The 14,788-nt window shown below is 51.6% G+C and overlaps 1 protein-coding gene across 6 annotated transcripts in view; it reads left to right on the plus strand.

Moving 5' to 3' along the window:
- Positions 1-10,102, plus strand: part of FCGBP (Fc gamma binding protein) — an 86,525-nt gene extending 76,423 nt beyond the window's left edge. For all 6 annotated transcript variants that reach the window (XM_037133435.2, XM_037133438.2, XM_053667508.1 and 3 more), the window contains 6 exons: positions 386-957; positions 1,134-1,707; positions 2,710-2,909; positions 6,374-6,757; positions 9,563-9,834; positions 9,935-10,102. In XM_037133435.2, the coding sequence (XP_036989330.2) occupies positions 386-957; positions 1,134-1,707; positions 2,710-2,909; positions 6,374-6,757; positions 9,563-9,834; positions 9,935-9,944 (2,012 nt within the window). In that variant the 3' untranslated portion in view covers positions 9,945-10,102. The remainder of the gene's footprint in view (positions 1-385; positions 958-1,133; positions 1,708-2,709; positions 2,910-6,373; positions 6,758-9,562; positions 9,835-9,934) is intronic.
- The last annotated feature ends 4,686 nt before the right edge of the window (positions 10,103-14,788 follow it).

The raw sequence follows: 14,788 nt of genomic DNA on the forward strand, positions 1-14,788 counted from the left end.
GGTTAGACGCTGGGCAGACACACCCAGGTGGAATCATGACCCTGACACAGCCCTATGCGGATAAACGTACATAATCACAGGGAGCCACACCCCAGGGTACGTCTGGCCCCACCCCTCGGTCAGATGCACGCCCTGAGTACCACGGCTGGTTCAGACCCACACAGTCCAGTCAGTCAAAGTTGATCAGGTTGACCCCGCGAACTTGTCAAAGAGCCCTGGTTCCCAGAGCCCCACGCTGAACCCCCCAGTTAGACGCGCTGGGTCGCATTCCCCTCTCGGGTCCCTGGACAGATTCGCTCATGCGTCATGCTCAGGCAGACACACAGATCCCCCCCGGGCGGTTCCTCCACTCTGCACCCCCCTCACTGCCTGCTTGTGCCCGCAGCCCTCCAGTGCCCTGCCCACAGCCACTACCAGCTCTGCAGCAACTCCTGCCCTGTGAGCTGCCCCAGCCTCTCGGCGCCTGAGGGCTGCGAGCCAGCCTGCCGTGAAGGCTGCGTCTGTGACGCCGGCTTTGTGCTCAGCGGTGACAGCTGCGTGCCTCTGGGCCAGTGTGGCTGCCTCCACGAGGGCCGCTACTACCCGCTGGGGGAGGTCTTCTACCCAGGCCCCGAGTGCGAGCGGCGCTGTGAGTGTGGGCCGGGCGGCCAAGTCACCTGCCAGGAGGGCACAGCCTGCCAGCCCCATGAAGAGTGCCAGATACAGGACGGCGTCCAGGCCTGTCACCCTAAAGGCTGTGGCCATTGCCTGGCCAGTGGGGGCATCCACTACGTTACCCTGGACGGACGTTTCTATGATATGCGTGGCTCCTGCTCCTATATCTTGGCTCGAGTCTGCCACCCACGGCCCGGGGATGAGGACTTTGCCATTGTGCTTGAGAAGAATGCGGCCGGAGACCCCCGGCGCCTGATAGTTTCTGTGTCTGGCCAGGTTGTGGGCCTGGCTCCGGGCCTGCGGGTAAGTGGACATGGCCCTGCCCTGAGGACTCTGAGGGGACACAACCCTGCCCCGGGAAGTCTGAAGGGGATGCAGCCCCGCCCCAGAGGGGCTGAAAGGGACGTGGCTCTACCCTGGAAGTCTAAGGGGACTGCCTTACCTGCCTTTCCCCTGACCCGCCTGACCCTTCCACACAGGTCACTGTGGACGGCGAGGCTGTGGCCCTGCCTGTGGCTGTGGGCCACGTGCGGGTGACGGCTGAGGGCCGGAACATGATTCTGCAGACGACCAAGGGGCTGCGGCTTCTCTTCGATGGTGATGCCTACATCCTCATCTCTGTCCCGGGCTCCTTCCATGGCCGTCTCTGTGGCCTTTGTGGCAACTTCAATGGCAACTGGAGTGATGACCTTGTCCTGCCCAGTGGCACCGTGGCCCCCAGCGTGGATGCCTTTGGAGCTGCATGGCGGGTGCCGGGCTCCTCCCGGGGCTGTGGCGAGGGCTTCGGGCCCCAGGGCTGGCCGGTATGCTCAGCAGAGGAGACAGAGCCATATCAGAGCATCAAGGCTTGCGGGAAGCTGCGGGACCCCCAGGGGCCCTTCGCGGCCTGCCATGCTGTGCTGAGCCCCTCCGAGTACTTCCGCCAGTGCGTGTTTGACCTGTGTGCCCAGAAGGGCAACAGCACCTTCCTCTGCCGCAGCCTGGCTGCCTATACAGCAGCCTGCCAGGCAGCCGGCAAGGCCGTGAAGCCCTGGAGGACAGACAGCTTCTGCCGTGAGTGCCCACAGGCCCCCCAGAGGACTCCAAACCAGGCTCGGGGATGGCTCCCCACCCGCTCCCAGCCCTGTCTGCATCTCAGGGGCAGCCTCTTCCCCTGGAAGGTGCCCCACCCCAGTTTCTCCCTCAGTGCAACCTGCTGGCTTCCCCCTGGCCGGTCCACCCGGGGACAGGCCCTTCTCAGACTCCCCTCAGGGGCCCTGTCTCTGAAACCTCAGACACACCTCCTCCTCAGGGCTTTTCCTGGACCCTTTCTGTGGTGACCTGGGAGGGTAGGTTTGCGGGTCTCTAGTCACACAATAAAGCCTGAGTCTGCGACTAACCCAGACCCAAAGGGTGGGAACGTATCCCCTCACATTCCCCAGGACAAGGCTGCAGCCCCCACAGACCCCCAGGACTCTACCCCTCTGATCCCCCCCCCCGCCAGTGGGTATCTGTGTCCTTCAACCCCCCCAGGGCAGGGCACGTCTCTTCATTCCCTTCAGGGAAGAACCTGTATTTGGGGTCATCATCCACCTCCATGGCCGCAGATTTGTCTTCAGTGCTAAGCGTGGGCACTGTCTCCAGACCCGGCCTCTGTCCCGACTGCTAGCCTCAGGGGTCCAGCAGCCTCCTGGACACTTCCCCCTGGGTGCCCTTAGGGTCCTTCGCACCTGCTGTGCCCCCATGTGACTGCTCCCATGCAGTGTGTCATTTAGCATTTCATCCCAAACTTGATCCTCTTATCCCCCATCTCAGGGCAGCCCTACCACCCACCAGCTGCTGAGCCAGAGCCCAGCGCCCCACCCTGGATGCTTCCCTTGGGTCCTCAGCTCCCTGTTTGTACCCCACCCTGGCCCTGACCACTCTGTACTCCTCAGCACAACCCCGATCACGTCGGGCTGGCACTGTTTATCCCACGGGTAGGAGTTCCCGAGCAGAGCCGGGGCCCCGTCTTCCTCTCCTGTCGCCCAGGCTGGGTGTGCAGGTGCGACCCCACCCTGCCTCCTCTCTCTGCAGCGCTCCAGTGCCCCGCCCACAGCCACTACTCCGTCTGCACCCGCTCCTGCCAGGGGTCCTGTGCGGCTCTCTCCGGCCTCACCGGCTGCACCTCCCGCTGCTTTGAGGGCTGTGAGTGTGACGACCGCTTCCTGCTCTCCCAGGGCGTCTGCATCCCTGTCCAGGACTGCGGCTGCGCCCGTGACGGCCAGTACTTGCCGGTGAGCAGGAACCCGAGGTGGGCAGGCGTGGAGGGGCTTGAGGAGACGCAGAGCTTCCGTGCTGACCCCCTTAAGGATGGGGACAGTGGAGCTGCCAGCATCTCTCAGCTGTGGGACTCAGTGCGGGTGACATTGCTGCATTAGTTTCCTTTGGCTGCTGGGACAAAGGACCATAAATTTGATGGCTTGAAACAAGAGAAATTTATCCTCCCACGGTTCATATCACTGGGTCAAGATCCAGGTGTCCTCAGGGCGGTACTCCCTCCAGAGGCTCTAGAAGAGAACCCGTTCCTTGCCTCCCCCAGCTTTTGGGGGCTGCAGGCGCTCCTTGGTTTGTGGTTACAGCACCGCAGCTTCTCCTTCTGCGTCCTCTTCCCCCCGCCTCTTCCGTGTGTAACAGAAAATCTCCCCCTGCCTCCCTCTTAGGATACACCAGGTTGCATCTAAGTTCCACACAGATAATCCAGGGTAATCTCTTCATCTCAAGACGCTTAATTTAATCACATCTGCAAACTTCCCACGTAAGGTCACGTTTACTAGTTCCAGGCATTACGACTTGATATCTTTGGGGGACTGTTATTCACCTACTACAGGGCCTTCCCTAGGCCTCAGTTTTTCATCTGTAAAGTGGGGTTTACCCTCCTTGCACCACAGATGTTTGAGGCCTGGGGGCAGTTGCACGAGAGGCACCCACAGAGCACTGAGCCTTGTCCTCCGCACTCAGTAAAACTTACGACAGCACAGTGGGCAGCCCAGCTAACAACAGGTTAATAACGTGTGTTGAAAGTTCTTTCGTTTTTGTTATAGTTGACTTATTTTTATTTTTCATGTGTTTTGATCTCTTACTGTTCCCGACTGGCCCTGCCCTGGCATGGTCTGGGGACTTCTGAGTGTCAGGTGACTTCTAGGTTCTTGACTCCTGCAGGAAAAAATTCAAGAAGCAAGTCCAGGTGAAAGTGAGCGTGAGTTCATTAAAGCTGAGGCCGGCGAGGCCAAAGAAGGGCCCTCGGACTCAGGGTCAGGGGCTACACCGCCACTGCCCACTGCCCCCTGGTCACGAGTCTCATGAAAACCTTCGGAGTCTTAGAAACCTTCAGAGAAAAGCAAAAGTACCTACCCAAGGAGGGGCGCGTGTGCACGTTCAAAGAAAAGCACCAGCTGCCGTTCTCTGTCCTGAGGGGTTTTATCTGTTTCTCACAGACGGGAATTTTAGGGGATGTCCCAGGGGAGGATCTGCACAGTATTCGTTAGATTTGCAGTGTGTCATTTAGTGTGTTCATATATTGAAATAACATACAATGGGGTCGGGTCACTTTCTGGTCAGCTTTACCTCTGTCTTGAGTTGGTCTGGCTCTAACTGGTGGTCGTGATCTGCCTTCCTGACGAGGGTGATTGACACCATCGGCTCTTTGGCCTCCTCACTTGGGGAGTGTAGGGTCTTGTGGTTTATTAGTTGCTGTTAATTGCTCAGCCGTTCTGGCCCTTTGTTCAGCCGTGTGGATCTCAGTTTCCTCATTTCACTTGCCAGGGAATGTTTCCAATTTCTCACTAACCTGCGTCACGACTATGCGCCAAGTTTGGTACAGGTGTTAATTCGCTTAATAATCACCACAATCCTGGGGGACAGATACCATCGCGATTTCCCCCATTTTACAGATAAGGAAATTGAGATAAAGAGATGTCAGCCCAAAGCTACCCGTTAACAAGGGGTGATGCTGGGGTGCACCCCCGGCAGCCTGGGCTCATCCTCTGAGCTGCTGGGCATCCTAAATTCTGTGATTAAATGAAAGAAAGGTGGGTTGCCACATCTGTCCTCATTCATCCCAGTTTTACTAGCGGCAGAAACGGAGGGTAGAGGGTCTGGAAGCGCAGGACTTCTGGGGAAGGAGATGCCCAACTTCTTCCTTCCGGCTTCCAATTTGCACGAACAGAACAAAGAACTCAGCTGTTGATGTTCCGCCGTGTGGGCTTTACCATTCATCATCCTCTCTGTGTAAACACATACGTGTATTTTTCTGACCCATTCGAGAGTATGTGACAGATACCGTGCTCCTTGACCTTTCAATACTTTGGCGGGAATTTTCTAAGAATAAGGAGATTCATTTGATGCGACCACAGTACAATTCAAACTCAAGGGATTGACGCTGGTTTGATACTATTATATAACGTGAAGGTTTTTGTCCTGATTCCACCAGGTGCCCCTGTGGTAACCGCTGTAACAATCCCCCCTCCCAGAGTCGGAGCCCGTTTGAGGATCAGACACTTTCTGTTCTCATGAGATTTGACGAGATCACCAGGTGGTAAATAGAGATGGAAAAGGAAGGTCTGAGGGCTGAGCCCTGGTCAGGGAAGCATCAGGAATTTGGGAGGAACTTGAAAACGTGGTGAAGAAAGAGCAACTGGTTACATAAAAAATAAAAATAAATAAGAAAGAAAGAAAGAAAAAGAAAAGAAAACAGGAGAAATGTCCCCAGAATTGGGTTTCCAGGGTCCCTGGGACCTGCGCCGTGGTGCCAGGACTGGGACATGCCTCCTGCCCACCTGACCTGTGTCCACTAGCTTTTGCTGGGGGACAAACTGCCCCAGAGCTTCGTGGCTGAAAGCAACTGTTTGTGTAGGTCACAGGCCTGCGACCCTGCAGTTGGGGCTGGGCTCACTGGGTGGCCCCCCTGTTGTTCTCTGGGCTCACTCTCTCACGTCTGTCTAGTTCCCCAGTGGGTCAGCTGGGGCTGGTCTATTTTGTTGTTATTGTTGTTGTTTTAATTTTTAAAATGTTATCTGTTCATCCTTGTTTATTCTGTTATAACCGTCCCAGTTTTCCACCCTCTGCCCTCCTCCATCCCGCCCCCCCCCACTCCCACAGCCCATCCTCGCTCCCTGGTCTATGGTAATCGGCCACTCAGACTTGTTCTTGAACCCTTCCCTCCTTCCCACCATTCCCCCGTCCCCGCCTTTCCTGTGGCAGCTGTCAGTCTGGTTCTGTTGCCACGTCTCTGGTTCTGTTTCGCTCATTAGTTAATTTTGTTCATCAGATTCCTCTCATAAGTGAGATCACATGGTATTTGTCTTTGACTGACTGGCTTATTTCACTTCGCAAAATCGTCTAGCTGGGGCTGGCTTAGAGTGACGTCAGTGGGGATTGCTGTCTCTCTTGCGTGGGTGTCTTGTCCTCCGGCAGGACCATGCTCGTTCTCATGGTGGCCAGGAAGGAGAGAGAGAAAGAGAACAGCTATCGTGTTGTTTGAGGTCTAGCCTTGAACCTGGCACAGCACTGCTTCTGCTGCACTGTGATTAACCAAAGCACAGTTTTCAGGCCGACCTAGAGCCATAGGGAAGGGGAAATGAACTCCCTTTCCTAATGGGCGTCGTTGCAGAGTGCTCTGCGTGGCTCCGCGGGGTTGAAGGAGCGTGGCCACCGCTGCGATCCACCACACCACCGTGACCGGGCCCTTTTCTGTGCACAGGTGAACTCCTCCCTGCTGAGCTCCGACTGCAGTGAGCGCTGTTCCTGCTCCGCGAGCACCGGCCTGACGTGCCAGGCAGTGGGCTGCCCTCTAGGTCATGTATGTGAGGTCAAGGCTGGGACCCGGAACTGCTGGGTCCCCGCTGGCCTCTGCTCCCTCTCTGAGAACACCAATCTCACCACCTTTGACGGGGCCCACAGTGCCGTCAGCGCCCCTGGCATCTACGAGCTCTCTTTCCGCTGCCCAGGAATACAGAAGAACATCCCCTGGTACCGTGTGCTTGCTGATGTCCACTCCTGCCATGGCAAAGCTGAAGCCGTGAAGCAGGCTCACGTCTTCTTCCAGGGCGGGCTGGTGACTCTGACCCCAAACAGGGGCGTATGGGTAAGCCTGGGCCCGGGGTGCGTCTCGCCTGGGCTTCGTCTTCCCTCCGATCCCAGCTGCCCATCTGTCTTGCTATCTGTTTCCTTTATCCAGATCTCTGCAGTGCGGTCTCTAAATTTGTATCTGTCTCAATATTTCAAGTGTATTCCCTCTGTTGTGCCTGAGTTCTTGAGGAGCAAAAACACACTCAGGTAGCTTATGAAATAGTTTTGATGTCAGTGTTAATCAAGACTCTTCATTGCAAGCGATGGAAAGCCAGATTCCAATTACCTTGAGAAAAATGAATTCATTGGCCCACATAACTGGTAAATGCAGGGAGAGAGACTCAAGAGTGGCTGGATCCTGGTGTCCTGGCGGTACTGTCTGGAGTTGTACCTTCATTTTTTAGGCTTGCTGTCTTCCAAATCAGCTCCATTCTCTGACACTCCACAACATTCCTATGACACAGGACCCATTACTCTCATTTTACACAGAGGGGAACCTAGGGCCCAAGAAGGTGAAGTCGTTTACTGAAGTCACTCAGAAAATGCCTGGGAGATCCAGGCTCGAACCCGCCAGCACCCATGCTCCTAACCACTTTGATGGCAATGGGTGCTGGTTGTAACTGTGTGGGTACAAGGGACCAAGGTGGATTCCAAGTACAGTGCTCAGTGGGAACTTCCCCTGGACACTGTCAATTACAGGCCACTGGATCCTTCCCTCAACTGTCCTGCTTTCTCTTAAAGGCCCCTCAGGCCTATTGTTTGCATCATGACTCCATTCCAGCCCAGTGCCCCCTCCCTCCTGCCCCTTGAATTCCTGTCACTTACAACTGCCTTTTATTTGCCAAACCCCCGACTGGTTTTCATCAATTCCAAATTTCTGAGACAGGGAATCTGTCTGGCCTCAGTAAGGGCTGACGCTGACTCACAGTCTCATCACTCACGGCTCGCGTGAAAGAGCACGTCTCTATTCCCATGATCTGTTTATTGATTGCAGACTCATCCACTGGTGTCTTCCGGGTCCAGTGGGGAGAGACTGCCAGTGCTCCTCACACCCCTCCCCCAGCGGATGGTCCACATCCGTCCACCAAGCGCCGCAATGGTCCAGCACTCAGCCCTGGCGGAAGCAGGGCCTGGAGTTCTGTCGTGTCCTCCAGACCAATCACCCCTTTTCTCTGGCCATCTGCTTGATCGATAATTCAGTCAACAGACAGCTCCTCTATTAAGAAACAATTCTCTACACAGCCAGTAGAGGTTCTAAGATTGTAATAACGGATCAGGTCATTCTGCTGTTTAAAACTCTACATTGGCTTCCCCAGAACACCGTTCCAAACTGAAGCAAACTCCCTTCCGTGGCCTACAAGCCTCGTGTGATCAACTGTTTGTCCAACCTCCTTTCCTACCGCTCCCTCCCTCATTATGCTAATAACTGGCCAAGCTGGCCTTTCTGCTGTTTGTACAGCAGACCAAGCTTGTTCCCACCTCAGGGCCTTTGCATCTGCTGTTCCCACTACAGCAGTGCACGTCTCCCAGATCCTCTCCGAGTTGGCTCCTTCTCATCCTGCTGGTCTGACTCGGTCCCAGCATCGCCTCTACAGAGAGGCCTTCCCTGACGACCTGCAATGCTCTCACTCTTCGTCCCAGTCTCGATGCTATGACTCTCTCTTTTCTTCCCTTCAAGGCTCTCATCACTCTCTGAAGTTATCCATTGTTTCTTTGTTTGTGTTTGTTGCCTTCCTTCATCACTAGAATGTGGTCCTCAGGTGAGCACGGGTCCTATCCATCCCAGTCATTGCTTTGTCCCCAGTACCCAGATCGGGGCCTGGAACCTGGCGGGTATCCAGGACAAGTTTGGTTTATTTAATACATTCAGCCCTGTTCCCTCTGCACCGTCCGTGTGCATGGACAGTGCAAAGTTTGCACCCTGGTTAAACTTTCTCTTCACCCCCATCCATCCCTACGCCTTCTCTTCCTACTTCCGGTTATCTATTTTCCCATCTCTCTTCATTCCCCCCCCCCTCCCTCCCTTCTTCCTTCTTCTTATTCCTTCCTGCCTTCCTTCCTCTCTTCTACCCGCCAGTGCATCTATCCATCCATGCTTCTTTGCTGATCCATTTACTTATCTTTTCTGTCTACCTTGCTCTTCAGTCATCTGGCAGAGGAGGACTTAGCTGTCAAAGCATTTAGGAAAAAAATAACTTTTCTATCAAACAAGGTTCTCTAGGGAGTCTAGCTTTAGAAGGATTAATTCATGAATGAAAACAAATAACAGTTATTTAAAAGAAAAAACTCACGAGATACCAAGTTGACTGAGTCTACAGCCTATGGGAGAGAAACAGTAATTTTCTCACATGACCATTATGCTCGCTAGCTCACTTGGCTTCAGACATCAATACTGGGAAAAAAAGGATAAAGTTGTTTTTGTTAGGGAACCATAACTTAGACAACATGCTCAAGGGTTCTTTGACTTTGAAAACTAGAACCACACAGGATGACACTGGGATTTGATTGATGTCTACCTGGTACAAAGTACCCACTTGTCCCCAGCCTCCCTTGGAATGTGATGTTGTATGTATGCCCGTTTATCCATTGATCCCTCTCTCCATTCATCTACTCTCTCTCTGGTCTTCTATTCATCTGTCCAAATCTCCAAATAGCTATGTATCCATCTCTCCATCCCTCCAGGTTTTCATCTCTTTCAGCATCTGCCTCTCTGCTTTTGCTCCTTGAACTCATTATCTTGCTTGGGGTCTCCATCCTGGTAACAGGACAGATCGTCTATAGCTCGAGTCTCACCTGTCTGCCCGACCCCACCCCGCCCCAGGTGAATGGCCTCCAAGTGGACCTCCCAGCTCGAGTGTTGACATCTGTGTCTGTGAGTCGGAATCCTGATGGCATCCTGCTCATTCAGCAGAAGGCAGGGGTCTGGGTGCAGCTGGGCAGCAATGGGCAGCTGGTTGTGATGGTTGGCAGTGACCATGCTGGGATACTGTGTGGCGCCTGCGGAAACTTTGATGGGGACGAGACCAACGATGGGCATGACTCCCAGGGGATTATAGCAGTGGAACGCTGGCGAGCGAAGGACTTCTCCCCATGGTGAGGGTGTGACATGGAGGGCCTGGGTCCTCACGGGAAGGAGGCACTGGGGGTGGTGCTCAGTCTGTAAGCAGAAGTGCTAAGTGTCTGTCTCTTGCAGTCATAACTGATCAGTCATCCGTCGGAAAAGAAGACTTCAGGACCTGATCCCCCTGGAGGTTGCAATAATCGAAGGATGCACTGTGTCACTGTGTCCCTTCCCTGCTGTCCCCCTGTGCTGAGCCACTGGGGCTCACTGTGGGAGCACTGAATAAATATCTTAAGCTAAACTGCATGCCCACGTGTCTTATCCCTGACTTCCTACCCGCACAGTAGGGGTCAGATGCCTGGGGAATCTGGCACACGATGAATATTTATTGGGGGCTGAGAGGATGGATGGATGGATGGAGACATGGACGTGTGGATTGGGGGAGGGATGGGTGAAAAATGGGGAGATAGGGAAATATATGGTTAGAAGAGTGGGCAGATAAAAAGATGAATGATTTGATGGAGAGAGGAATAGAAAATGGCAAGACGGATCAATAGATTCGAGCTTTATCATTTGTAACCCTCACAAGTTCATTTCTCTTTCAGTTTCCTCACATGTCTTGGTTCATTCAGGCAGCTATAACAAAATACCATGGAATGGGGGGGGGGCTTATAAACAACAGGAATTTATTTCTCAGAGCTCTGGAGGCCGGGAAGTCAAGATCAAGGCACTGGCAGATTCTGCGTCTGCCTACAGCCTGCTTCCTAGTTCTCTGATGGGGGTCTTCACCTGGCAGAAGGGCAAGGGAATTTTCTGGGCCCTGTTTTACAAAGGTCCTAATCTTGTTCATGAAGGCGCCGCCCTAATGACCTAACCACCTCCCAAAGGCCTCATTTCCAAATACCATCCCACTGGGGATTGGGGTCCAACATAAAAATTTTGAATCGTTTCCAGAGTCTATTATTTCTGAGTCCTTTCAGTGGACAGATGTAGGACAGACATACACACATAAATACAAGTCCAGGAGTTCTTGCTGATCCTCTAGTTCCATCCCAGGACTGCAGCGTTACTGGCCGTCCCCTACTCTCATATCTGCATCTCCTTGGATAACAACGAGAGACCTGGCTCTCAACACCCTCAACACATTTGTGTCTTTTACTCGACCCTCCAATCCGTGGAGAGTATTTCAGAACTGCTAGTCCATGCCGCTATGGAAAAACAAGGCTCTGAGGTAGAGGTCAGTATTCGTTTGCCATTCTTTTCATCTTTAGACTACGGGTATACAGTACATCAAAGTTCTGTGTTCAAAAGTTACTTGGGTTAGTTCCTCTTTTCCCTTCAGGGTGGTTTGTTATTCATTTGAAATATTAGTCAATAATTTATAGACACAGAGCTACTTTACTTCGTTCAAGATTTTGGGTTTTTTTCATAGCTTATTTTAGTTCCTTATTAAAATGTAACTAGAATTTTAAAAAAAAGAATTTTGAGGGGACACAAACAGTCAATAGCATCGTATTTAAACCAGTACCTATCACACAGAGTTGGAGTGAGCGCTCACGCCATCCCCTAGGCAACAGCTGAGGGTTTCCTTCCCTCCCGGACCTGTCCCCACCCTTCCCATGATGGTCTTCCCACCGCAGTGAATAGCGCTACTCAGTCTAGCAGCTAGAAAATTGGCAATTGTTCTTGATTTCTCCCTTCCCCTCGCCCTCCACTCAGTCCATCAACAAATCCTGTTGGATTATATCAGCACACCTGAAACCTGCCTGTCTTTGTGATCGTGCCCACTGTCACCACTGTCATCACCGTCACCACCGGGAGCAGCCACCATCCTGACTCACAGGGACAGCGCCCGTAGCCCACCATCTGCTCTTCCCTGCCTGCATTCCATCTCTCACAGCCCCTGGAGGACTTTTCTTAACACAAAAATAGAACCATTTACTATAAATTCTTACAAGAAAATCATTCCTTTACCTTGTTCTAAAATACCCCTGCCAATCTCTCCTGACTCACCTCCTATCACTGTCTTCCTCGTCAATTATGATTTGGGACCCTGATCTTTTAATGTATTGAACACGCCTAATTTTCTCACTTCAATGATTTCCCAATTTCCCATGGCAATATGCTGTTCCTTTCCTCATCGCAGGACTAGCTGCTTCTCCTCCTTCAAATGTCAGCTTCTTGCTACGTAGAGAGGCCTTCCATGACCACCTCACGTCAAGTAGATTCCCTCCATTACCCTTGGTCCCAGACGCTTGCTTCCTTCCTTCCTTTACTTTAAATTTAGTTTTACTTGACTCTCTGCCCAAGTAGAAGTAACTCAAGGGCAGAGACTCTCTCATTCACCACTTTATCCCCAGCACCTAGCATAGAGTAAGGGCCCAGGACCTACTTACTGAATGAATAAGTGACCAACAACAAACATGGAGGAAAGATTTGCAACACACCTAATAAAGGATTATTATCTACAATATGCAAAGAGCTCCTTCAGCCCTGGCTGGTGTGGCTCAGTGGATTGAGCACCGGCATGCGAACCAAAGGGTCATCGGTTTGATTCCAGCGTGTGTGCCTGGGTTGCAGGCAAGGTACCCAGGAGGGGGCGCTCTAGAGGCAACCACACATTGATGTTTCCCTTTATCAGTCCCTTCCCCCCTCTAAAAATAAATAAATAAAATCTTTTTTTAAGAGCTCCTTCAAATCAATAAGAAAAACCCAACGGCCCAATTAGAAAAAAAAAAAAAAAAACGGTTCCATTTATGAGTGAGCAAGTAACAGAAACAGAAATCTAAATGTGTTGACTGCATTTAATATGCCAGGTTACACTGAGCTTCGCAACAACCCTGCAAAATGAGTACAGATATAAACAAATAGGCGGAGCCAGGTTAAATAACTTGCCCAAGGGCAAACAGTTGATCATGATAGAGCCCGGATTGGAATCCACGTAGTTCGCTGACAATAGTCCTTGCCAGTGACTCTTGCTGTTGAGTCTCACCCAGACTCAATTTCCTTTCAAGAAAAATAATTGAGAAGTCCTAAAAATAGAGAAGAATAAGCAACAATCCAATAGGAAAGTGCACAAAGGATCTAAACAGTTCATAGGAAGAAATACAAAGGGTCCTTAAAGATAAGAAATGCTCAATGTTGCTCATATTAAGAGAAATGCAATTTAAATTATCCCAGACACCACTTCTCACCTATCAGATAGGCAAAAACTGACATTATTTTTATTGAGAAGGGTATGGGGGAAAGAACACCTTCATGCTGCCCGCGAGAATGCAGACTGTCTAAGTGCAGTGCAGGGAAATTCGGCAGAATCTGGCAAAATGACAGACGCATTTTTCTCTTGACCCAGCACTCGAATCACTAAGACTCCGACCCAAAGAGAGAATGACAATAATAGGATGTTCACCCAAGGCTGTTCTTTGCATTGCTCTTTACAATGGAAAAAGACGGCAACAACTCAGGTGTCCATCGGTGGGGGACTGGTTGGATAAACTACACTTCATCTACATGATGGACACCTACGCAGATGAATGAAAAACATAAAAGATCTCTAGACACACTATTCTCCAGTCATCTCCAGGATATATTGTGAGGTAAAGAAAGCAAGGTGCGAACAGCGTACTTAATAGAAGAGACCTGAGAGAAGGGACAAGGGGGCTTTTGGAGTCCTGGTTAGGTCCTATTTGTTGACCTGGGTGGTGGTTATGTGAGTTGTTTCTTTTGTGATAATTCATAAAGCGACACAGTTTAACCATGCAGTTTTCGGTAAGCATGTTGTACTTCAAAAAAACACAATTTTAAAATCAATACATTTTTATCTCATAATCTCTGAAGATTCTTGGCCAACGAAATGGACATGTGTGTGTGTGTGTGTGTGTGTGTGTGTGTGTGTGTGTGTGTGTGTGTGTGTGTGAGAGCGGAAATGACAAAACCACCAAATGATGGGAACGTGTTAGGGCGAAAGGTGCTATAGTAGAAGCTTCAAAGTTAAGGGCTTAGGCAGGAGACAGAAGGAATGGTTTAGAAGTGGCAATGGGAGCAAGGAGAATCGTATCCCATGCAAGGCCCGGCGGGCATCAGGGCTGAGGAGGAGAACAGCTCCTGCCTGGAAGGGCTTCGTGAAAGGCGTGTGTTCAGGAGACAGTGAGGTTACTGTTAGAGCAGGAAGGTGAAAGGAAGGTTCACATGGAGTTCAGGATACAGAGGGATATTGGGAAAAGCCTCCCCCATCCCAGCCTTAACCATTCTGCCTATGTCTTCTCCATTCCAGCCCTGACCACTCTGGGCTGATGCTGTCTGGGGACTGGTCTGTTGCCCCCACTGGACTGGCAGCTCCAGGAGGGCAGGGCCTATGACTGTTTCCGTCAACATTGTGTCCCCAGCACAGACCAGAAGGCACTCACTAATCACTCACCGAGAGTACCAGTGTCAGGTCTGAGGAGCAAGTTAGCAGGTGCAACACCTCCAAGCCAGGAGCTGGGGCCAGAATTCCACAAACGGGAGCGCGCAACCTTACATCTGCACTGTACTCTGTACTCTGAAGTCCTTTGTATCTTTGTCCTTTAAGAAAAAAAAGTTTTCATTGTTAGGCAATCAGTAAAATCCATAAAAAGTGTGTAACATTACCCTGGTTGGAGCCATTTGAATTATAACACAGCTCCTAGAAATCCAGAATAGACTCAGTAGATTTTTCCATCGTAGCATTTAAACAGATTTTCAAGAATGATGCCCTGGCTGGTGGGGCTCAGTGGAACGAGCACCAGACTGCTAGCCAAGGGGTCGCTGGTTTGATTCCCAGTCAGCGCTTGTGCCTGGGCTGCGGGCCAGGTCTCCAGTACGGGGACCTTGAGTGGCAGCCACGCATTGGTGTTTCGCTCCCTCTCTTTCTCCCTCCCTTCCCATCTCTGAAAACGGGTAAATGAAATCTTAAAAAAAAAAAGAGAGAGAGAGAGAGAAAGAATGTTTCTGTGCTCTGGAACATCC

Source organism: Artibeus jamaicensis, unplaced genomic scaffold (assembly GCF_021234435.1).
Source record: "Artibeus jamaicensis isolate MK-2021 breed Jamaican fruit bat unplaced genomic scaffold, CSHL_Jam_final contig_47, whole genome shotgun sequence".
Lineage (NCBI taxonomy): Eukaryota > Metazoa > Chordata > Mammalia > Chiroptera > Phyllostomidae > Artibeus > Artibeus jamaicensis.